General features: G+C 35.8%; 2 protein-coding genes across 9 annotated transcripts in view; one reads left to right on the forward strand and one right to left on the reverse strand.

Annotated features, from left to right (window-relative positions):
- LOC110462804 (CSC1-like protein 2) overlaps positions 1 to 6,743 on the forward strand; it is a 45,057-nt gene extending 38,314 nt beyond the window's left edge. For 4 of the 5 annotated variants that reach the window (XM_021516990.1, XM_021516995.1, XM_021516991.1 and 1 more), the window contains 3 exons: positions 1,210 to 1,236; positions 2,142 to 2,195; positions 2,682 to 6,743. In XM_021516990.1, the coding sequence (XP_021372665.1) occupies positions 1,210 to 1,236; positions 2,142 to 2,195; positions 2,682 to 2,831 (231 nt within the window). In that variant the 3' untranslated portion in view covers positions 2,832 to 6,743. The remainder of the gene's footprint in view (positions 1 to 1,209; positions 1,237 to 2,141; positions 2,196 to 2,681) is intronic. The other variant, XM_021516993.1, reaches the window with a different exon arrangement.
- A 2,889-nt stretch (positions 6,744 to 9,632) lies between these two features.
- LOC110462796 (tyrosine-protein phosphatase non-receptor type 14-like) overlaps positions 9,633 to 25,877 on the reverse strand; it is a 34,222-nt gene continuing 17,977 nt past the window's right edge. For 3 of the 4 annotated variants that reach the window (XM_021516973.1, XM_021516974.1, XM_021516975.1), the window contains exons 9-19: positions 25,157 to 25,210; positions 22,499 to 22,547; positions 22,060 to 22,138; positions 19,704 to 21,730; positions 19,260 to 19,379; positions 18,569 to 18,787; positions 18,082 to 18,210; positions 17,737 to 17,811; positions 16,619 to 16,778; positions 15,175 to 15,332; positions 9,633 to 14,534 (exon numbers count right to left, since the gene is read on the reverse strand). In XM_021516973.1, coding sequence (XP_021372648.1) covers positions 14,406 to 14,534; positions 15,175 to 15,332; positions 16,619 to 16,778; positions 17,737 to 17,811; positions 18,082 to 18,210; positions 18,569 to 18,787; positions 19,260 to 19,379; positions 19,704 to 21,730; positions 22,060 to 22,138; positions 22,499 to 22,547; positions 25,157 to 25,210 — 3,199 coding nt within the window. In that variant the 3' untranslated portion in view covers positions 9,633 to 14,405. The remainder of the gene's footprint in view (positions 14,535 to 15,174; positions 15,333 to 16,618; positions 16,779 to 17,736; positions 17,812 to 18,081; positions 18,211 to 18,568; positions 18,788 to 19,259; positions 19,380 to 19,703; positions 21,731 to 22,059; positions 22,139 to 22,498; positions 22,548 to 25,156; positions 25,211 to 25,877) is intronic. The other variant, XM_021516976.1, reaches the window with a different exon arrangement.

Here is a 25,877-nt window from a genome sequence, read left to right on the forward strand (position 1 = left end):
GTGTATTGTCAGTTACATTGTCTAGTGAACTGCCAGCTGTAGGGTCGATAGTCTAGTGTATTATCAGTTACATTGTCTATTGTCTAGTGAACTTCCAGCTGTAGGGTCTATAGTCTAGTGTAATATCGGTTACATTGTCTATTGTCTAGTGAACTACCAGCTGTAGGGTCTATAGTCTAGTGTATTATCAGTTCTATTGTCTAGTGAACTACCAGCTGTAGGGTCTATAGTCTGGTGTATTGTCAGTTACATTGTCTATTGTCTAGTGAACTGCCAGCTGTAGGGTCTATAGTCTAGTGAATTATTGGTAATAATATCTATAGTCTAGTGAACTTCCAGCTATAGGATCTATAGTCTAGTAAATTATTGGTAATATTGTGTAAAGTCTAATGATGTATTGGCAGTTATGATGTCTATGCATGTAGTCTAGTGAACTACCAGCTATAGGGTCTATAGTCTAGTGAATTGTTGGTAATATTGTGTAAAGTCTAATGTATTGGCAGTTATGATGTTTATACATGTAGTCTAGTGAACTGCCAGCTGTTCTCTATATGTATAGTGTATAACTGTACCAGCTATATTGTCTAAATATAGTCTTATGAACTACCAGGTGTATTATCTTATCAATAAGTTATCCACTTGTAACGAAAGTTTGAGGGGATATAGGATTTAGCCTGTGCGCATGTACATACATTTGTATGTACCGCATGTACATACATTTGTATGTACCACATGTGCATACATATGTATGTACGTATGTTACAATCTTTGTCATCGCTCTAGCGACTTCATTTCTCAATGGATTAGAAATCTATTATCCATTGAAGAATGCAGTTGCTAGAGCAGATACTCATCCACATGTCACACACTGTGTGAATGTGACACACACTGTGTGAATGTGACACACACTGTGTGAATGCGAGGGGATTTGTGTCACCTATGATGCCTTGTTTAGTATATTACAAGCAATATTGTCTTGTAGGTCTCAAAGTATGACTCACACATGTACGTTTTCTCAGTGTATGACTAGTGTATGGCATTGCATGTATGGTCTGCCTAGTGAGTAGTTGATCGATGTTTGAGGTCTTGGCTGAACGTCTTGTTTCAGTGGTCCGTGTCACCCGTAACCCACCTTTTATCACCATAGATTGTTGTAGAAATACTGACACCATGTCTTTTTTTTCTCTTCTATCTGTCTGTTATATCCAGAAGGCTAACACAGGGCACGAGTCGGAGGTGGGTATAACAGGCTATTCACTTACATGGCCAGTCACCAAAATGTTCCGTACACATCCATACTCAAACCAAACAAACAAAATTCCAGGCAAATTTCAATAGCTTTAGAAGATCCTTATCCTTGCATCAAACTGGCCATGCACTGTCGTCCCTCATTCCCTCCCCCCCATCTATCCTCCTCTCTTATCTACTCTATCTTTTTTTGTCTATCTTTGTCACTTTTGTCCTTTCTGTCTGCTATTCTGTCTCTATTTCTTGTACCTTTTCTTTTCTTTAACCCATTCACCCCTGAAGACACATTTGAGCTCTTCCAATTCAAAGGTTGGAATAGTTCATTATAAAATTTCAGGGTGAATGAGTTAACCCTATTTTTCTACTTGCTTTCTTTCCACCGTTCTTGTTGTCAATTACCAAACAGTGACTTTTTATCATTGAAAGAACAAAATAATGATCTGCAAAATTAGATTACTTGTTAAAATAAAACCCTGTACATTGATAGAGTTAATTGTAGATTTTATACAACTGAAGGTTATCACATGTGGTCAACAACACGATAAAAACTTTACAATATGTGATGTTCAGTCATGAAATATTTTCTAGAGAATTACGGAAACTTTGAGTGATAGGCAGAGATTAAGTAGCAGCACCTCCACACACAAGAGCTCGTACTAGATTTCACGTTTGGCATTGTTCATTTTCAACACCGATAGTCTTAGCTGATACTAGTGTTACTTAAGTCACCTTTTGTATTTATACCTATAGTATATGTACTACATTTAGCTTGTGTTACAATGTAATAACAGATTGGTAATATTTTATGTAAACAGAAAATGATTGAGTTTGCACTGGAATGCTCTTGTCTATTTTCTTTGACCAATTTATTATACTGTTCTTGTGACTTTCAGCATTTCAATGATGACGGTATGACCACCCCTACTGGAGGACCAGCTGGAGCAACTGTAAGTTAACCAACAGAGATAACACAATTATATATACAAATCCAAATCAGGTAAATCGCCTTGCCAAAACATGAAATAATGGTTAATATAGATGATGAGAAATCTTTGAGTGAATGGATTTTTTTTTTTAATGGCAGAAAAGATTACTGATATATAACGCTTATATAATGTAACACTGGAGAGGCCCAAAGGACTGTTCCTTGTCTGTCTGTCTTTCCATCTTTCTGCTCTGTCATAATTAATATAGAGCCCATCTCAATCCTGTACTAGGTCCCATATGATTTGTATCAAACATGTACATTTTGTGATGGCAGAGTGTTGCAAACTATTAGAACGCACTGTGACCTATATTTCTACCTTACCCTGTGATGAAGTAGGAATTTTTGTAATGATCGCTCATCAAATTTGACATCAGATTAGTGTAATACGAATCCAGATTATTGTCATGAATTAACCCTTACTAACATTACTTACTTTGTTTTACAGCCATTTGTAGCCAGTGTTCTAATGAACCCTGACAGGGAGGCAGATGCTGGAGAGAGTGCAGATTGCTCCACATCAGCACCTGTTAACTCGTATGGCGCCATCAACTCCCACACGCCCGCCGCAGACTCAGACCACGCCTATCAGCCCTAGACAACAACCAACCAGGGACAGTCACAGACTCGGGACACGCCTATCAGCCCTAGACAACAACCACACACACGCGCAATACACCAGGCACAGACCCACGCTACACCTATCAGCGCTAGACAACAACCAACTACACACTAGTCACAGACTCAGGCCATACCTATCAACCACCAAGGAATGGTTGAGCCCCTGAGTACACCATTAACTTGTTCATTTGGGCTTCCATGTTGAAGACCATCAACTCATAATTTATAGCATATCCTAGATGTTTGTGGCTATCGTAGTTTTCTTTTTGCCGCTATCCGCAGTAGGTGTTATGACTGCAACGCAATGCACTGAAGATAGGCTGGGTGGCAACATATTGGTCAGACTAACCTGTCTAATCTGACATCATTACACAACCTATTAGTCTGGTTAACCTGTATAATCTGACATTCTGTGTGACAAAAAATTGGTCAGACTAACCTGTCTAATATGACATCATTTGGTACACAACTTATAAGTCTTGTTAACCTGTATAATCTGACATTCTGTGTGACAACAAATTGGACAGACTAACCTGTCTAATCTGACATCATTTGGTACACAACTTATTAGTCTGGTTAACCTGTATAATCTGACATTCTGTGTGACAACAAATTAGTCAGATTAAACAGTATGCTGGAACATAAGAAATGGGATGATGTTGTTATGTTACATTAAGCAAGATGACAGATTACACTAGGGTTGGATTAGACAGGTATCACTGTAGGGTTCTTCGACCGTATTTAACCGTAGGTGTTGACGAAGTAGATGCTTTGGTTGTAATTTGGTTTAAAGGGAATATAGTATTCAATGTAGAGGTGATGTATTATTTGTTCACTTCACTGCTGTGTTCGTGTTAAGTTATTGGTGTCTGTAGTGTATGGTTATAACTGTTCTGTAACGTACAAGGTCTGCCTTGTACAGTTGTAGAGAAAATATTGTATCGAGTATTGTTGTGTTGTTTAAAAGTCATTGTTATGATTTCATCAAAATGGTTTTTAAACTGAAGAAAAAGATACTTACTGAACCTTGTTCAAAATATATCATGTAAATGAAAGAATTGTATCTGGAGTATCAAAGGGAATGACAATGCATCATGTAGTCAATCATTTATGTTTAAAGATTTATATCTTAATTATAATAATATCTACCGTGCATTTGTATTGTGCAGTTTATTTTGTACTGGTTCCTTTTTTTGCATTTAGCCTTTTTTTTAAACATTTTGTACCATGTTTAGTTGTGATTATGAAGGAAGGCAAAGAAATGAGTCACAAATACGATGCTTTTTATCATTCCATTTATATTTACAATTTGTGTGTGAATACTGAGTGACAAATGGGGTTGTCAGCTCACTCACACAATAACATAATCCACTGAAAATATGATATTATATGTAAACAAATCCGTGTCTCTTGAACACAAAAAGCATTATTGTACCGGGAAAGGATTTATATTTCATTTCATATTTGTTAACACTTATAAAAACCATTTCAAACTTTTTTTTGTAAAATCTTTTGCTAATGCATTGTATCGTGTTTAGACATTTCTGAATTTTATTTGATAAATCTAATGAATGCTAATATGGCTAATAATGTCACAAATTTGTTGATGTATGTTTTATATGGAGATATATCCCACCTTTGTGCTGCTGTTGCTGTTGCATCAACATGCGAGTCAAAATCATTGGCACATATAGTTGCCGTATGTTTGTAATCGTTCGTGACAGCTTGTGGACAGAAAGATTCCAGATCTTGTTGATTATGGTAAAGAAATATTTAAAGCACTCATCAAGCAACAGTCAGTGAACTGGAAAAATTATGATCACACACCAGCTCATGAGCAAAAATCTATATAATATGCTGATTACTGATTGAATAGAGTGGGAAAATCCTTGGTTTGTACAAATTTTCTGTGTTTTCCTTGAATTCTCTTAATAGGACAGTGAAGCATTTTCAATATTTTCTTTGTCAGCTTCGCCTGGTGATCATATGTGTTGGAATTTCTGGCACCCTCCCTCCCCTAAAATATCTGGGACTTGAGCAAGTCTACTTCTAATATTAGATAAGAGTCAATATGCTTCATGTGATACTAACTAGTAGTAGCCTTACTCAAGCCCAAGTCTTTTGAAGGAGGAGGTCTATTCAAGCGTCTGTGCTCGGTACAGGAAGACGTTCCATTTATTTTTTCTTGTCTTTATTGGCACCAATATATATGACAGCACATTTTAACTATTAATAGTTTTAGGAGCTGGTGAATGCTGTCAGGAAATACTTCGTTTCGGATGGTAGTAGTGTGTTTGTTATGACATGAAACATGCATATGGTAGTTAACTTTATTTCTGGAGTAAGTATACCCTTCTTCGTGACAGTTAGTAGTGATTTTTTTCTATCTTCTTTATGCAATATTTGGGTGTGCAATAATGGGTTCAGGGTTTATTTTGAATGTAAGAAGAGAGAAACAATAAGAGATAGATAGGCAGAGAAATGAACAGGAAAATAGCACAAGTGGTCGGGCTAGAGTTTTAGCTTGGATATATGGTGAAGGTTGTGTAGTCAAGGCCAGGGACCACTTCAGACATTTCTAGTACAGGTAGTTTTAATTTACTTTAGTGAGAATCAAAAATGTAAGTGAGGTCAATTTCTCAAAGTCACAGCAGCTGTCAGACAGATATATGGATGTGCTGATAAAATAGTGTCGGAGAAGATGAGGAGAAAATAAAACACCATTTTAGAGTTTAGTATCGCTTATTCACAAAAATAATATGTGGTTAGTGTCCATTTTTGTTTCTGAAAACCTTCAGAAAGAATTCAGAATATATATCCCCTACATTTTTTGTCTTGCATTTCAGTGTTGAGTGATTTGTTTTGTTTATTTGTTTTCCTCCAATAATTCATTTTAAAATGAGCAGAATTGTATGGAGATGAGTATGTCGCTGTTTTTATATAAAAAATAATAATTGTGGTTTAAATTAGATATATATCTGTTTCTTATTTCTCTTCTGTATTTAAACTATTCTTGTGATTACAAAGATGAAGTGTTTAATATTTTTAAAAAAAGTGCTTTGATATGTACAATGACCAAAAATTGCATACCAGTGTACTTGGTATTTGTCATAATATTCATTTTCAACTTTTTTTAAATTTATTTTTCATATATTTCACTTTGTGCTAGTTAAGTTTTCTATCATAGTTTATTTTGTTTATTATATTGTCACATTTGTTTCACTGTTTCTGTTATATAGTAAACGATATAGTAAACGCTGTCAGTATGACTATCAAAAATATTACTGAAAGGTTGTATCACTGAAAAGTGAACGTGTTCCGGTTTGTTTGAAGAAAAAGTATTTAGAAGAGTTTTTAAAACTATGTTGCTTCTGCATATCCTGGTAGAAATGTTAAAGGTGGCACAAAAATAGTTTACTGGTATGATAAAATACAGTATTTGGACCGGAAGTTGGCCAACCTAATAAGCAGAGACTAAAATGCATTTTCGGAATTTTGTGACCAAAAAATAACCTGTTTCTTTCAGCCATGCATAGTCAACCGTATTTTATGCAGAGATACTGCAAACTAGCATTGATCAGCATTTCAGTTTCAGCCAGGCACGTCTGGTCTTCTCGATACGCATGTGCAGAATTTAGAAGAGATCAGCCTTTGTCCCGATCTGTGCTGGTTGTTCTTTCAAATTCAGCAGATAATTAGCTAAAGCAGCTATTACAATTTCACGACATTATGAGGTACTTGTAACAAACTGATGGCAAACATACTTAAGTCTAGTACCATTTCTAGCTGCAGTTGTACGAAAATTCTGTATCAAATATCAACAAAAATCAAATCAGTGAGTGTTGTTTCTCAGCAGTAGACAAATGCATGATACCCAGTAACTTTAATTTAATTGATCATGAAAAGTTCTTTTTTTACACAACCGATACAATTTTTTATGTGACGTTTCGATGACTAGTATGATATGATTTTATCGTAGTTGTCATCGAAACGTCACAAAGAAAACTGTATTGGTTGTGTAAAAAAGAACTTTTCATAATCAATACTTACCAACCTGAAGAAAATGTTAAGAAACTTTAATTTAGTATTGTCCGAGCGTTAACAATAGGTGTGTCATAATTATCTCATTGAGAAGCACTGTCAGATGTTGAGTACCAGTCTACAGGTTGGGAAATGAGAATATTAACTTATGAGAAATATATTAAATATATTTGCATCAGAGAAATAGAAACAATGATTGAAATAAAAGTCAGGTATACAATTACTTTGTGTGTGGTTCTTATTTGGTAGAGGGCAGCAGTTTCATTCAGGTTCCTGAGGTTGAAGTTACAGAATGTTTCAAGTTTAAAATGTTTTCAGGTTTTTGTGATCAGCTGATCTAATCTGAGGCCTGTTGGTGAGGAATTAGTGTAAATGCATTACATACAAATTGAAAATACCCGGCATATCTAAACACAGTTTTATGGTCGACTGAGCCGTCAATGCAAGCATCATGTCTTTCTACAAGTGTACTTTGGTACATACAATGTATTGAGGACCCAATGCTCCATTTTGATGCAATGGTGTTTATAGAAAACAATCAACCAGTATCTTTTTAGATGTATTTTTTTACATCTAACATTCAGCCATCTTACAACACTTTAATTAAAATACAATTAAGAAACGTTCTAGGTTTATATGAAATTAATTTGTTGTCAGCCTGAAAGTACTGCTGTACAATCGCATGATGATTGTACGTATAGACCGACAACTATAACAAGCGTTTTTACCAAAGACTGATTTTTACATGAAAAAGCAAACACATTTACAAGACCTGGGACAGTCTCTGTTGAATAAGTTTTTAAGCCCAAAATAACGTTTCAGTGCACGAGATGTTTCCCGTTGACGTGCAAGAAGGCAATCGGAGAGGTACATGCGACAAATTATCTATAAGTCAGTGGGGGGAAGAGACCATTGAAAGCCCTAGCTCTCATCCGTAACCGATGAAAAAATAGTTTTGGGCAACGATTTGAAGGTTTATATTTGTTCAGGACAGAGTCTTCAGTGCGATGCATGTAAAAGACCTCATCTCAGCAGATCCTAACCGTCTTACTCAAACAGCATTAATCAGTGTCTTCAAGTTATTTAAAACTAACTGTCACAACTAAGAAAAGCCATTCATTTCAATGTTAATCATTGTTACACACACACATTTGGAGCTGTTCGCATCAATACGTTTTACATTTAAACACTTTTATTACTTGCAAATTAGTGAAATATTTGAAGGTGGTGAAACTGCCTGCACTTTCGAGAAAAACCATTGAAGGCCAGATGACATCACAAATGTTTCTGCGCGACGTCATTCATGCATGTTTACAACAATGTTTAATTATAGGCATTTCAGTCAAATCTTCTGATGAACTGGTTCTTGGTGGCATTTTGATACATGCATATTTGGACGAATTGTTACCCGAAACCCTTACTAAAATATGTTCCGAATTTGCCTGCACTAACGTTATGTGAAATGGTTCCCTAGATTGCCATGTAACTATCTATTGAGATATATAATATAATTGAGAAATGATGATGCTTAAATATCACTCATGAAGTGTTGTATTAAATGTAACGGGAAGTCTTTTGTGTTTGTGTAAATGAATGTTAAACAATGATTATGTTCATATGCTTGACCTTCATACCTTATATATACCTCCTGTTGTAGAGTGTGACCTTCATACCTTATATATACCTCCCGTTGTAGTGTGTGACATTTACACCTTATATATACCTCCCGTTGTAGAGTGTGACATTTACACCTTATATATACCCCCCATTGTAGAGTGTGACCTTCATACATTATATATACCTCCTGTTGTAAAGTGTGACCTTCATACCTTATATTTACCCCCCGTTGTAGAGTGTGACCTTCATACCTTATATATACCCCCCGTTGTAGAGTGTGACCTTCATACCTTATATATACCTCCCGTTGTAGAGTGTGACCTTCATACATTATATATACCTCCTGTTGTAAAGTGTGACCTTCATACCTTATATATACCCCCCCCCGTTGTAGAGTGTGACCTTCATACCTTATATATACCCCCCGTTGTAAAGTGTGACCTTCATACCTTATATATACCCCCCGTTGTAAAGTGTGACCTTCACACCTCCTATATACCTTCCGTTATAACTTTGTAGCTGGTAGGGTTATTGGAATCAATGGTTCAATGCCGAGGGGCTTAATGCTATTTAGATGCGGCAATGTTTTTGCCGGTATGTGCAGGAAGACTTTCATTCTGTTAGGGAGCATTCAGATCACTAAATCAGTGAATGTTTCAAACTCATTGTTTTGCAAGACATATGCTGGATTAATTTTCAGAGAAATATCCTGGTCCCGCATTGGTAGATATTTGCCTCTTTATTTACAAAATTGCTCTACTGCTCAAAATCAGATTCCGTGTTCTAGATCAATTCCTAATTAAGGGGGAAAAGTACAAGTTCATCTATTATTTCCATTTTTGTAAGCATTTTGTTAAAATTTGTCCCCGAGTACCATTCCCATGGTTAGTTGGCTTGATAACATTACTTTGAGCATGAAAACAGTTTTATACCGGTATTCAGAACTTTTTTGTTTATCCCTAATAACTCTATATCACGATTACATGTATTTTACTGTGACATGCAGGACTTAATCAATTACTGATACATGTCGTGATACCAGAACGAGATGTTGACAGTCCGGGTGAAGAAATCCGTAACCACAGTATTCCAGTGAACAACAGAAAACAAGACAAACTCGTAGACTTGTATTTTTATTTTTGCAACCCTGCTGAACGCCATCATGGCTGTGTACAGGTTTAGTGGTACATGTTATTTAGGAATTTAAAAAAAGGATAAATATTTTCTTTTGATGATAAATGATAAACAACGTATGTAACGACATCACGATGACAAAAGAACATTTCTATAAACAACCAAGGTGAATTGTTGGTGCCATTTACATTTTACATAGAATCAGAAGTTATTTTTATCTTTAAATAAGTGAAGAATCTACATTTGTACTATTTATATTTAATTTCATGAGTATATCATCTCATTCCAATTCCTTATAAAACAGGAAACAAATATATATAATATGCATACATGCAAAATTTTAATAAAACTTTATGCAGAAAGACTTTGCGGAAAAATATCTTTAAGTGTCTGAAAGTTCTTACAACAAGCGAAATCTGACAAAAGAATCGTGTAAAATACCAAAGTTATTCAACGAACTGAATTTGAGCATAAATTGCTTGTAAGGAATTCTGTTATTTCAAACATTAAGAATGAGGGTGAAAAATCAAGAATGTCCTTTAATAAAAAAATGTGGCAAATATGTATAAATGAACCATGAACTTCACTCTAAATACATTTGAAGTTGTCTTGTATATACAGATTCTCTGATGTTAACTTACAGTTCACTTGAAATTGAAACACTTTTTGTAATGGCACTGGTCCCTATCCGATTCATGATAAAGATTCTGACATTTACGCTATCCAAGTCCATTGGCGAGATTCGACAAACAGATCTTCAGTAAAGCAGCTCACATAGAAATCTATATAAGTTTCTATACATAGTATGTGATATAGAAATGAGATTAATACAGTTAATTTATACCAATGTTTAAACTCAAATGTCACATCATGTATTTAACTATTTGATGAGGAAAACAATTCTTTTTTAATTATGCTTATGTTCGTGTACTAGAAAAACAAACAAATACGAAAATGATTTGTTCAACGATAACAAAGTGATATGAAGTAATCTGATAGTGCTACACATCTAAAGTTTGAACTGACAAGAAGAACGTCTGTAATTTAAATGTATTTGGCAAGATGTAGACACTACACGTTACATAGGACTTCTAAGGTATAACAGATAACATAGTCAACACTCTCCAGCTTTACAGGGTGATACAGCTAGTATAATACTGATTTCTCCTAGGTCTAGTCCATAATTACCGTACAGGAGGGGAGGAAGGATATTTGATTTCTCCTAGGTCTAGTCCATAATTATTGTACAGGAGGGGAGGAAGGATATTTAATCAAGATATATCCATGTTTCATATACAATGTATAAGCCTCGTGTCATTTCGAGTTTTCAAATATCAGGGTGATGTGTCTCTGAAAAGCTTCGATAGGATAAGTTTGAAATAGTTCATAACTCCATCCAATAGGATAAGTTTGATATAGTCCATAACTGTTTTCTTACAGAATACAGAAACTAGTGTTTGCCTACAACCTTGTGTCAGTATCACAGAGAACTTAAGGGTTTATTACTGGAAAGCAAAGAAAAATGTTTAGACAAGAATATTATTTGTAACAGAAAATGATTATAACTGTTGAATTTAATAATATATGTACAGTGAAAAATGTTTGGGAGAAGCAGGAAAAACTATGTACTTTGATAAAATATATGTTGAGTATAATATCTATGATTATGTTACAACTTTAAAAAAATGTATATATATATATGGATATATATATGAAAAAATGTGCAACTTATATGGAAACTATTCTGCATATGATTTCTTTAGGAGATATTCACTTTATGAAAACAAAAATGTTAAAAATATTTAGAAGCAACTTTTGCACACATAAAATTAATATACAGGGAAAAAAATCTACCTACACGTAGAATGAATTAACAATGATACGTTCAAAATGCTTTTCAGGATTTAATTAAAATGAAATTAGATATTACCATAGCATTGAATAAATCTGGTAAGTCTGGGCAATGTTGGTTTCCCACACACGTGGTACCTGCCGAGTTATCTCCCTTAGAACGTTTTGATTGACACCAGTCTGACCTAACTGCGTGTTATTGCAGTTCATTGTAACGCAACTTTCAACTGTATCATCAATAAATTAATTCACCGAGTCTGAATTATTGGAATGGAATTCCATGTACAGTGCATAGAATATAGTTCATGTTCATAATTTATTTTTTAATTCAAATGAGTAGATTTCTTTCGGAAAGAAGATGTTAGTAAAACAAAGTACTTTGTTTCCGAAATATAACACCCTTGACCTGATGAATATTTTTCTTTATCAAGGTCATATTTCAACAAGTTTCCACCAAACAAAATTCAATAAGGACACCACTACCAAGCTCAAACACGATGTAATTTTAATCAAATGACTTAGAAAGGTAGAGGTTTAGCATAGGGTTTTCTTTACACATGATTGTCAAAATTTTATCTGTCATGATTTTTATAGGTTTCTTTTCAAAATATATCTTGTGTCCATCAAAAAAAAAAGTTATTTCAAATCAATACAACCCTCACAACCGCCTACATAACATACCATGTACAAGGTCAATATAATTTGCATGGATATCAGTTCATATTTTAAATGTGTACCACAGACTTAAAATATTAGGAAAATATAATCCTGACTTAGTGATTTTTCAATCACTCTATAATATCTAAAGTACAATGTACCCATTAATGTTTTACCCAAACTCGTTGTCCATGAAGATTTGTGGCTGTAAGTACAATCATTATGAGTTGAAAACATTTATACTTGTGACAAATAAACATCTACACAACAAATATCAATATTGCACCAAGAAATCTCAATCACATCATACTGGCATGTTCACAACCATTCACTTGTAACATATTATCAGCTTTCACTTCAGAATGGTTTCTGTTAACAATAAAAAAATGTTTTCTTGTGGGTTTTTTTTTAAACCAATGAACAAAATTCATTTTTATGTATATATAGCACTCACATTATTTCGAATTCTCTATCAGATGAACAAGTGATCAGTCTACTGAACGAAAATTTACACACTGATTTTTAAAAGAAGCAATGAAAATGGGATGCAATATTTCACAACAAAGCAAAAGTCATTTTCAACCAACAGAACATTTCAATCAATGACTAGATCAATTTAAAAAGAATTTACATAGGAACACCCAATATGTCAATCTAGACATGAGTTGTTGTACGCAGAGTATGTAATGGGCAAGTGGATATTATTATAGAAATGCTGATTATTTAAGTCAATTGTTTGGCATTTTTTTTATATCAAATTAAGAAATCAAAGAAACACAAAAATACTAGGATTGATTCATGAATATTGAATGAATCAATTAAATGACTGACTTCAATTAGGCTTAAAATTTTGTACATTTATGTATAATTTCGGGATTATTAAATTATTTCATAACTGATCTTCCAACTCTTAATCTGTAAATGTTCACAAAAGTCATACCACAACAAAAAACTTCAAGTTGCCATTCAATCACAATTCTAGCCTCGTAAATACACATTTCACAGCATAATAATAATAAATCTTAATAAAAATTTCAAAAAATATCACAAGATTTTTTTTTGCAAAACAAAACTATATTGCATACTATTATTTGCCTACAAGACAATGTCATTTCATGTCTTACAATTCTTCCTTATAAATTCCTTCATAGCTATCTTAATATCATGAGTAAATTTAAACAGTATTAGCTTTCCTTCGTAAGGCAATGACTTCAATAAGCAAACAAACCTGAAAAAATATGAAATCTTCAGCTTCTTTTGGAACCGGTCACGATAAAGATTATGAAAGCATGTTGAAGCTCTGTTGATGGGATACATCAGTTATGTTTCCCATCAATTTTATGTTGGACTCACTGATCATGGTAAAGTCTTGACATTACTAGTACTGTCCAGATTGAAATATTTCTCCTTATATTTGAAATAAATCACAGTCCAACTTATAGCTACAATTCAAACAATATGTCACAAGAACTTTTTCTTTATATCTGTTAAGTTTTATAGTTGTACATTTTACAGATTCAAAACAGAGATTACATATATAGTTTCATTATATAATGAATGCTGACAATATAAATGAAGTGATTTGTAACTGAGAGAAAAAACAATGTTTTTATAATATCGATGTGTGTATATGGCACAGGTGAAGCATAAAATTACAAACGAACATCTCCAACTGATTCACATATTGTTGAAATGTGAAACATTATCCTTCACATTTTCATATGCAGATCGTTAGAAAAAAAATCACATGTTCATCATTTCACATTTCAAGCATGTAGAAGTTTCACATTTTCCCCCCTTGCAGCACGTCTCACATTTTGTCGCTTTTTCTTCCTTGACACCAACAGTCAAACAATCACACACACTATATTATTGCTGTTGTACATGGCTAGGCACTGACCTTGGCAATGTCTATACATGGTAAGCACTATCTCTCTGATAGCCATCCATTCTGAATGTCTTCAATTTTATGAATCTTTTTCAATTTCAATGAAATTAAAATCATATAAAATCTTTTTCAGTGTAGTGCAATCCCTGAAATTTGTTCACAGTGAGGTTCAATCTGAAATTGAACACATAAGATCCATTTCTCTCAAAAAAGGCTACCTGTAGCCTTCCATTTGAGCACATCGTGACCAGCATCTGTGCTATGAGTGGTATCTTTGTTTCTTTGTTGTGAACTTTGATCCACACTTCCAGTTAGTTAAAGTTTTACGGAAGGTGTGGTCCTCTGTTACGTTGGGGTGATGGATCATATGAGTCTTGTGTTTTTCAGATACTGTATGAGTGTCTTGTGTATGAAGTTGTACTGTCCGACAGTCTGAACCAGGTACATGCGTTGCTGTCGAATGGATCCCAGGGCTTTCTGTAGATCTATATCCTACAATGAAATAACAGAGATTTTATAAACATTGAGTTCAGCAATGTGATTGTCCTCACTTCGGGATTGCATCTTGTTTTACAGAATTGATTATATATGAGGATCAGGAGGCACTTTATCTGATATTGTTGTATAGATGATAGGGAAATACTTATTGTTATTACATTACCAGCTTAAACAGGGAATATATATATCAGGTTACCAGACAAATTTGTCATGCTAAGCATATTTTGATGTATCAGATTGACATGTGAAATCACAAATTTCCGTGTTTTTTTTTTAATTTCATTGATTTTGTGGATAATCTTCATCCACGAATTCATAGGTCCACAAGCTTGACATATTTGTCATCCACAAACTCATGTACCCACAAGATGGTAGATAATCGGGAAACCATGAAATTTGAGCCCCACAAAAATATGATTTCACAGTATTAGAGTTCCAGGTTTGCTATATTATTTCAACTCATAATACAAAACCATCACCTCATAGGACAAAAGCAGTCAAGAACCTGAAGTCTAAGATTGCCTCTACATCCCACAATAAATGAGTAAAACTCCCCCCTGTCTATCCATCCTGACTTCTACCCACTGTAAGTGAGTTATGCTAGCCTCCCAGACCACCATGGCTGAGTACTTACATGGTTGTGTTCCAGACACCACTTCATCACTTGTGTGAGGATGACCACACCAGTACGCCCCACCCCAGCACTACAGTGGACGAGGATCGGCAACTTCTTCCCACTACCCTCCTCGCTCTCTGCCAGTCTCTGTACCGACTCTACTTCATCCAGGAATCCTGCACATATAAACAGTTATCACAATTATTATGGTCTTATTACAGGAAAATGAAGGCAGAAAGGTCCAAAAATATACTTGGACTTCACCAAATAGAACTTCAATGGTTTAATGCTTTCAACTGTGTTACAGAGTGTTATCCCTTTCTCCTGGAACTTCTGACAAACTCTCAGAATAAAACATAATTGACACATTGTTCTTCAATCCTCATGTTTTTTTTCTTCCAGAAGTCAAGACTCCCATTCAAAATAACAAAATGGAAGGCTGTCCGGAAATTATAATTAAGTATATTACAAAGTTTTTATGGATGACTGTCGGGTATTTTCCGGAATTCAAAATGATTGATTTCAACCCTCCTGACCAATGATGGTATAATGTATATAACAAGTTTATACTTGGCTGTATAGGTGTTACTACACGTAAGGATTGAACGACATTTTTTTCAATTTTATGCCGGTATGAATGCAAATTGGTTACCAAAATGTTTGCTTCCAAGGGTTGTGTCATGTTATTCGAGGTGGAAGGAGAAGCTTACAAATGATGCTGATCGAATTGCGTTCATAGCTTTTATAATTGGTTTGGTTAAGTATTGTTTAACGTCCTATCAACAGCTATGGTCATTTAAGTACGGCCTTCCCTGTGTGCAAGATGCATGCGGAAGTGTATGCTTGTGTTTTGGGAGGCTGCGATATGTTCATGTTTGTCTTCTTGTGATAGCACGGAACTGATGCCGACTTTATAGTGCTACCTCACTGAAACATACTGCCGAAGACACCCAGCAGGACACCCCATCCGGTCACATTATACGGACAAAGGGCGAACCTGTCGTCCTACTCCTAAATTGCTGAGCGTTATGCAGGAGTAGAAACTACCATTTTTTACAGACTCTGGTATTATGTCTCGGCCAGGGGACAGAACCCTAAGCCTTCCTCATAGCTTTTGATTTCTTTCAAGTGATGCTTATAGAGGAAATTGCAGTGGAAATGCAAATATATGTTGATGATGATCTGTAGCTGTTGTATCAAACAATTAACAGAATCAAAAATTCATGGTTTCATACGAGATAATACAGCAAAGTTCATATTCCAGCAAAACTTTCTGGCGACACAACAAGCAATAATTCACCTGATCTTGATGAGTAGGGTATTTTGTTACAGCAATTTTTGGCAGTAATTTTTAGATCCTCTTCAATGTCTTATCATGCAACATATATTCCACACAGTCAAGAAGATGCTCTAGACGTCAAGGTCAACTGGTTCACCTTGACCAAGAGAAGTAAATGCTCACCCAAGAAGCCGTACATATCCTCAGGACAGCCGTGGTCCGGCCAGTCGGTGTACTGGAGGTGCCACAGCTGGCGCTCCTTCTTTGTGGGCAGGTGGACCACAGAGATTCTGTTTGTCACATAGCACAGGGAGTCGTTACAGAACATCAGGGTCACCTCAAACTGTAAAACAAAGTACAGGGTCATCTCAAACTGTAAAACAAAGTACAGGGTCATCTCAAACTGTAAAACAAAGTACAGGGTCATCTCAAACTGTAAAACAAAGTACAGGGTCATCTCAAACTGTAAAACAAAGTACAGGGTCATCTCAAACTGTAAAACAAAGTACAGGGTCATCTCAAACTGTAAAACAAAGTACAGGGTCATCTCAAACTGTAAAACAAAGTACAGGGTCATCTCAAACTGTAAAACAAAGTACAGGGTCATCTCAAACTGTAAAACAAAGTACAGGGTCATCTCAAACTGTAAAACAAAGTACAGGGTCATCTCAAACTTTAAACAAAGTACAGGGTCATCCCAAACTGTAAAACAAGTATAGGGTCATCTCAAACTGTAATACAACCAAAAGGGTCATCTCAAAGAGGAACACAACATATATATGTTTGAACTGATGTGTGTAGATAATAATTTTGTGTATGATTTGATATCAATTGTATTCAATCATCAGGAGAGTACAAAGGGGGAATCTAGCTTCTTACTGCATGAGTAGCTATAGCATAATGAAGGCCATTCGACTTGATATAGAGTTAAATAGGGAAATTCTCGTTGCAATATCTATCATTCCTATCCCAATTCCACCAATTCAATAAAAAAAACACTGAAAACTGTGATCTGAAAATACCAATGGAGTTCTACAAAAAACGTCCCAATTTTCATTCCAATAGCAAATAACACCGACTTTTGCAGATCATATGTAAGTTTAGAATTTTGAGCCAATCAATGTTATTGTAACAGGCACTAAAACACAATTTGGAATTATATCAAAGTGGTTGACCATGAAGCCCCTTCTTACATACAGATTTATTAGTACATATCACACAGTTATGCACTGGGCTAGTCAGGAAATGCCTAGTGTTTACAAACAAATGACATATGCTTCCCTAAAAAGCCTACCACCTACCTGGCCAAAGATGATCTTGTGTTCCGGTCCAATCTCCTGGGGCCAGTACTCATAGCACTTCCTCTTTCCCAGCTCCTGGAAGCAGATCATAGTGAAAATAGATTCAGGTTTTGTCCGTTAGTTACTCCTAGAGGTTGGTATATTTTATATTTTTAACAAGTCCATAAGTCTACATGCAATAAGCACACACTTTATATCTGAAATGTTATACCTCCAAGTCATATCCTGAAATATCAACCACTAGGACCATTTTTCAGAAAAATATGACCATAGTCACAATGAACATTTTTCAGCGAGATGCTTGCCATAATGAACATATTTCAATAATAACAAACAAGAACATACCACAACGGCAGTAAGCATGGCGATCACATCCACTTCCTGTTCCCAGACCATCTGCCAAAAGTCAACGGCCGTGTTTGACATGGGCGCCTGTGTAGCTATATACCACCACACTCGGTCATCTACTGGCAGCTGCAACAAGGTCAAACAAGGTCATAAAGGTCAACAAAGGTCAATCATTTATAAAGTAACAAAATGAAATAAACAAATATTAAATATATTGAAATGACATAACAAAACTCCTACAGTAAAGATCGATAGACCTGTAAACAAGGCCAGGCAGGATTAAATGAGGTCAAAGGTTGGAATAAATCAACAAATTTCATACAACTATGTGCATAGAATTTGACCATTTTATTACCATTGATGATATTTTCTGAAAGATTTTTGGCTGATTGTGTGATGTAATCATACAAAAATCATGAGTAACGTTTTTTGCAAAAACCAGTCTAGTTTTCATTCGTACACCAGCTAGACGGGGATGCCATACCTTTACATGTGATGCGTTTATATATCCGGATGGGTTGTCTTTCCTGGGACTGATTTTCACCCTGGTGCTGTCGTAGGGGAGCACATCGCGGAAACGATTACGAGATTCATTTTCGGTGAGTTTAGCACTTTGACATTCCATAGATGGCACCTTTTTGGGAATTTCTTCAAATTCTTTAAATACGAGATTCTCTGACAGTTTTGTTTCTAGTAGCTTCCTCTGAAAAGAAGAACCACATTGATTTTAGATAAGTATATATTCACCACTTCATGCCATATCCAAACATAGGTAAAGCTACATTTTGTCCAAATTGTGCCGAAATTCAAGTGCTCGGTAATGCTTCTCACTTCAATTTGCTTGAAATGATAAGGAAATTACACAATACACTGTTATCATACTGATTACCACATCATTTAGTACAGTAGCTAAAGCATCAAAAGTGACTTAAATAAGACTACTGGTAAAAATGTACATTCACAGTACTTTAAAAAAAAGATTTCCTGTTTATTTATAATTACAAGATGTAGTTTGGAGCATTTTTAATTCGAAATCTTGGACAGCTTAAAAAAGAATGTCCTCATATATTCTAGTATAAACAGATGGCTAATTTAGCAATCTCAAGTCTAGGGTAAATATTTCATTCAGTATTACAGGACAATAATCATGTCTTGGGCAGGGCAGTTCATCATACCCGTTCGTCCTTCGGAGCTCTGCTCTCATCGTTCATCAGGGCTAGCACCATTGGCCGTGACAATGTCAGACCATTGAGAGCGGCCATCTTTAGTGGACCAATGCGTCGTTTAATTCCCTCCTGTAAATATGGACGTGAAATGTTTACAAAAGATTGCCAAAGGATACGACATAAAAATGTCTTTCTAAAAAGTTTTTTGCATTATGATTTTATACTACCGGTAGATTCGTGGTTGAAAGTGTTTCGACATAAACAAGCATGCATCAATTCAAATGAAAATATTGGTAAAAAAAGTATCATGAATAACTTACAATATTTTTTTTTTCATATTTTCAGTCAATAGATCCATTAAGAATGACAGATCGTTTCATCGGATCTGATTTAAATTTTCGCACAATACAATTTTCTTCAAAACATTTCCCGATTTTTGCAAGGCACACTTACCTCCTCTGGGTCAGAATCACTGAGGTAGTCCTTATTGAATTCCTCTTCTCTCTCCGTTAGTTCCTTTATCTTTTTCACTGTCTCTTCCCTCATGTAATTGCCCACCGGGGGTACGAAGCTCAAGCTTAGGAAGGAGTCAGGATCTCCACCAGGGGAGCTCCTCTCAGTCATTGACACTGAACTACCACCAGACACACTACTCGAATGAGATTGTATGGAAGAAGTCCTTTCAACTTTCGACTGGTTAGATGCTTTCCTTTCTAAAGTTGATTGCAATTTTGATTGATTGGATGATTTTCTTTCTAATGTTGACTGACCTTTCGATTGGTTGGATGCTTTTCTCTCTAGCGTTGACTGGCCTTTCGATTGGCTAGAGGATTTTCTTTCTAATGTTGACTGGCCTTTCGATTGGCTGGAAGATTTTCTTTCTAACGTTGACTGGCCTTTCGTTTGGCTGAGTCTATTTCTCTCTAAACTCGATTGGATGGAAGTCTTTCTTTCTAACTTTGATTGGAATGACAAATTTCTATCAACTTTAGCCTTTTCTAATTTCAATGCATCAAGATCAATGTCTGCCTGCTCAGGAATAACGTCATTTTCTGATTTAACATTTGATCCGATAGCCCCTGATGCCCCCGCCTGTTCCTCACCACATAGGGCAGGGGGATTGAGTTGACCAGTGGTCCGAGCAATCATCATCCTTCGAAAACTTTCCCTCCGTGTGACCACTTCCTTGGATGTTGAGGGCGGGGGAGCTTTACTTGGGGCCACATATTTTATCTGTATTTGTGACTTACTGCCTTCTCGCTTTAAAGTCCTGTCCCCCCCACCATCCTCTACTTCACTGTCCGTATCACGGGCGTGGAATGTCGCGCCTGAGTGGTCACTGGAAGCGTCATCATTGTCCACGGGGCTGGACCCCTCGTTCAGCTCAACCTGATCGATGGCTATCTGAGTTGTAGTGTCCAGTCTGGTTGGATCCATCACAACATTTTGACCTTGCTTTGGAACAACATCGGCCAAATTTTCCACACTTTTATCAAGATTCGACTGGAGTGCCAGAGCAGACATACCCAAATTCTTCCGTGACACTAAATCAGGACTATCACCAATGTTGTTGGCACGGCTGGTCTGCACAGCCAGATCTGGACTACTACTACTGGCCCTGGGGTATGGAGGAGGAGGTTTGTACTGAAAGGGAAGGGGCTCATTCAACCCATTGTCTGTACTATACTGGGGCAGCTGCCCCTGGGAGTTGAGCTCCGGTGTGCTGTATGTAGTCTGCATAATGAGATTACTCTCTGGTCGGTACTGCTGGAGGTAGTTGGCCTTCTCCTCTTGAAACACATTGGCATACATAGTGCTATTGCTGTAGTTTTGGATTGTTGTACTATTGACATAATCGTTTTCTGGAGGACCATACTGAGACATTTCAGACGTTACGTGTTGATGGGGGAAAGACATCCCATCACCTTGTTGTCCAGTATATTGTAAACCCTCGCTGGGCTGACCGGAGAATTGCATTGTCTCCCCTTGTTGGCCGGTATATGAAATTGTCTCCCCTTGTTGGCCAGTATATGAAATGGTCTCCCCTGGTTGGCCAGTGTATGAAATGGTCTCCCCTTGTTGACCAGTGTATGAAATTGTCTCTCCTTGCTGACTGGAGTACGAAATTGTCTCCCCCTGTTGCTGTTGTCCGTACATCTGTGTGTTGTTCTGTATTTGCTGCGGCTGGTTGACTCTCTGTCTCATCACTGTATCGTAGGATGGACTTGGTCGGTACGCGGGAAGTGCCGCTGCCCTGCTGGCATAGGACGGGTCCATGCGGGGTGGCTGTGGGGGCGTTTGTGGTGGATGCAAAGGCTGGTGTTGCATTATGGGACTATACATGCGACCGTTCATCATGACGCCTCCGTCAGGAAACACGTGCGGTTGTTGTTGTTGTGGTAACTCATGACTGCCTGTAGTCTCCAGGGACTGTTGAGACTGGCGGTAGTAGTCCTCTGAGGCCGTCGACTGGGACAACTCTGGAAAACAATCAAAGTAAAAACTGTAACGACACATGAAATATGAAGTATTCATCAGAGTCAAATAGACATACCTACTGACCTTATTATTGCTTGAACATTGTAACAGTGCAACGACTTTCAGCTATTTCCCTGAATAATCATTGGTTTGAAAATATTTTGTTTTACCCCAGTCTCACCAGAGTTGCTCACATTGACAGAGTGGCTTGTCCAATGATCACACTGACATGACAAATATCAAATTTACAGCACACAAGCAAATCGAATGCAAAATATCAACCGGACACTGAAAATGGAGATTTTGCGACCTGATGTGGATGTACACTTACCTTGCTCGAAGCGAGTGTCCTGGGACTGCTGTGACTGATGGGAATGTTGCGAGTACGTCAACGAGGTCTGTGACTGGGTCTGTGTTACAAAAACATCATCATTAGCTTTTCTTTGTACAGAATTTCATTCAATTAACATGATTAATAAAAAAGGTTTTACAGAGAAATTTTATTATAAATTGGATGCATTTAATCCAGGCCCTTTATGTTAAGTATATTGGCCTTACAAACAAATATTTTTCTCAAAATCGTTTTTGTGCTGGGTGTGCAAATTATGCAAATCTTCTGCTTTTTTTCTTTACATATATTTGAAAGAAGAAATCATAGTGCAACACTTCCGTCAAAATGGTTACTCCTACTGCAACCTAATATTACTCTTACCCCAAATACCAGTGTTTGTTTTTCAAAACTGAAGATTTCTAACGCCCTGATGACTTACCAGTTGGTCTGAGAAATCAGCCGGGGTCGGCATGCTTTGTTGTAAATCCCTGTGAAGAGAAGGAAACTTGAATTTATAAGCCATTTAAACCAAGACAAAAGTCTTCTTACAAGCGACAAAGATCTCATGTTTATTTAAGATTTTATTCATGATCAGAAATACAACCCACACTCAGAAAATTTACAAGATGATACATGTTCATTTTGCAGGGACAATCGTTTCGAGATGATCACAGTTGCCCAAAAATTTATTCTTTGGCTATCGTAATAATTTTGAACTACCTGATCCTTTGTATAATGTAACGAGTATAAAGATTACAAATAAATGAATTCATATTTATCTAAAGTAGCTTCTTCAATTTAGAAAAAAAAACAGCAGTAAAAGAACAGTCATTTGTGTCTAATTGTTATAATATATTCATCGATTCTAATGGAAATCCAAATAAGGACATGTTTTATCATCAGAACTGTTATTCATCACCAGGAAGGAAAACTTATTACATTAATGTGTGGAATTAAGTACTGCAAAAGGGAAAAGATTTCTATCTATTTTATTTTTGCCAAAGCCATGAACTGACAAGGGATCCTGCTGAAACAGATTTTTCTTTAATCTTTGTAGTGTAAGAAAGGGAAAAATCACAGCTTCTCTTATACTGAGGGTATTTATGAAATATCATTGTATGTCATCATAATCAAAAAGAAATTTTACACCAAGAAAGAAATTTAATTTAGAATGTATGAAATTTAATACATTTGTCACTATTTCACACATAAAACCCATAAAAAAAATGAAAATTCAAAGTTAAGATGAATTCAAAATTCCTCATGCAAGTTCAGGCAAAAAGTTCCCATAAGGCCCACCAAAATATTTGTGTTTCTGCTTTCAAGTTTCTGATTTTGATCCTTAATCTATTTAATTGTATGTGTGTATGAACCAATATTCACATCAACTTTATGCCATATAAGCATAGTTTGCCTTTAAAAATTAAGAAAACCAAACAGCATAAAATGTGGTACATGTATATATATGCTTTAGGGTTGGTCAGAGAAGCAGGAACAAAGATGTTTTGTGGGCCTAAGCTGCTGTATCAAAGCCTAGGTTCATGCATGTCATTAACCTGATAATGAAGTTTGAACTTATTATTTTACAGTAATCAACCATATATACATGCCCTTAATTAATTCATCTGTTAATTATAACTGTCATGCTTCCACATCATGCATATATTGAAAATCTTAAGCATGCTCAATTTATTTATGCAAAAGTTCAAACAATGCTCAAATATTACGTAATAATGTAGAAAAAAAGAGAGGTTCAACACCGACAGCAGTTTGCACCAGGATGACTTAAGAGACTAAGATTTAACTCAGACAGCTGACTTTACACAGAAGACTATGATTTAACTCAGACAGCTGACTTTACCCAAAAGACAAAGATTTAATCCAGACAGCTGACTTTACAGATTATTTTTTTTAGATTCAATTCAGACATCTGAAATTACACAGAAAACTTAGATTCAATTCAGACTGCTGACTTAACGCAATAGACTAAGATTTATTCCAGACGGCTGACTTAACATAGAAGACTTAGACTCTATTCAGACAGCTGACTTTACACAGAAGACTTAGACTAAATTCAGACAGCTGACTTTACACAGAAGACTGAGAGATTTATTCCAGACAGCTGACTTTACATAGAAGACTTAAGACTCAATTCAGACAGCTGACTTTACACAGAAGACAAAGATTTAACTCAGACAGTTGACTTTACACAGAAGACTAATATTTAACTCAGACAGCTGACTTTACACAGAAGACTTAGACTCAATTCAGACAGCTGAATTTACACGGAAGACTTAGACTCAATTCAGACAGCTGACTTTACACAGAAGATAAAGATTTAACTCAGACAGCTGACTTTACACAGAAGACTGAGAGATTTAATTCAGAAAGCTGACAGTAAAGATGTTGGACTGATGCAACTGTTTTTATTGGTGTTTAGTATGCACATGTTAGGTAGTAAGTAAGTAACTAAGATACTATATAGTAGATAGAGAATATGAAGTGGCGCCGAGTGCTATATAATACCTGTGGTAAGACCATGGCCAGATATATGCCAACCTTTCTCATTTTTGCTCATTGCATTTTGTCAATACATTTGTGTATATTATTTCTGCATTTTTGACAATACTTTGTGTATATTATTTCATCATTTTGAAGGTGTTCACTAAATATAATTATTGTTCTAAGTGATGAACAGATATTAAAATTTCCATGCAAAATATTTTCAAAAACAAGAAAAATCTTTACTTTATTTTTTTTTATTTAAACAATTACCTAATTGGGATTTTCTTAACACAAGAGGTTAATTTTGTAATGTCATGGAAAATCTGGATACATCTTAATTAAATTGAAATTGAAATGAAGAAATATGGACTTCATATACAATTTATCATTCAAAATGAAACTGAAAGAATATCAAAAATGCATATTAAAGAAAAAGCTTACTTTGAGCAAACTTAACAGGCAACTGAATTTTCTCCCCACAAAGTCAGAACAAATATTCATTTTACCTCCAGGCTGTAGACTAGGCCCAGATGTTATCACAGGTAGAAAGGAGTGAGTAGGTTAGTAACTACATATTAAGGATAATGCTTACAACATGACATTGCCATCAGACTCGGGGAACTCATTCACATCTACCATACTCGAGCTGCAATGGAAAACATGCATCAGACGAGGGGGTGTGGTCACGGACCGATGTCAACATCAGGTCGAACAATGTGTGTGGGGATAACATAAAACTATCACATGACATCAGGGGGTGTGGTCACGGACCGATGTCAACATCAGGTCGAACAATGTGTGTGGGGACAACATAAAACTATCGCATGACATCAGGAGGCGTGGCCAGTACGCATCACACACAAGTGAACAGGTAAGACACAGGTGAAATTGTCAGATTTACTTTAAATTACACAATCTGTTATATATTGTTATTATTTATAACATAACTCCTGAAAATCCATAAAAAAATCTTTTTATCACTTCTATAACTTATTTTTTCAAAAGTTCATTTCATTCATGAAGACTTAAATTAGCAAAAAGAACATGGCCTCCATTTAATTATTTCCGAATAAATATTCAAGAATTTGTGACAGATTCTTCGGGTGAATTGGCATGTAAATGTGTGTAATGACACACTTTTCAGTATCATCAGTGTAAGGGGATTACACTTAAAACGTCAGGTAATCACAGTGGAAAGTATTGGTACCACTTCACATTCTACATCAGCTTTCAGCTTAGTTTAATAAGAATAGACGATTTAAAAAAATCTTTAGCTGCCTTTAAAAGTTACGTCTGAGTGAACCATCAGAGAT

The sequence above is a fragment of the Mizuhopecten yessoensis genome, unplaced genomic scaffold (assembly GCF_002113885.1).
Source record: "Mizuhopecten yessoensis strain PY_sf001 unplaced genomic scaffold, ASM211388v2 scaffold10831, whole genome shotgun sequence".
Taxonomy (NCBI): Eukaryota; Metazoa; Mollusca; class Bivalvia; order Pectinida; family Pectinidae; genus Mizuhopecten; species Mizuhopecten yessoensis.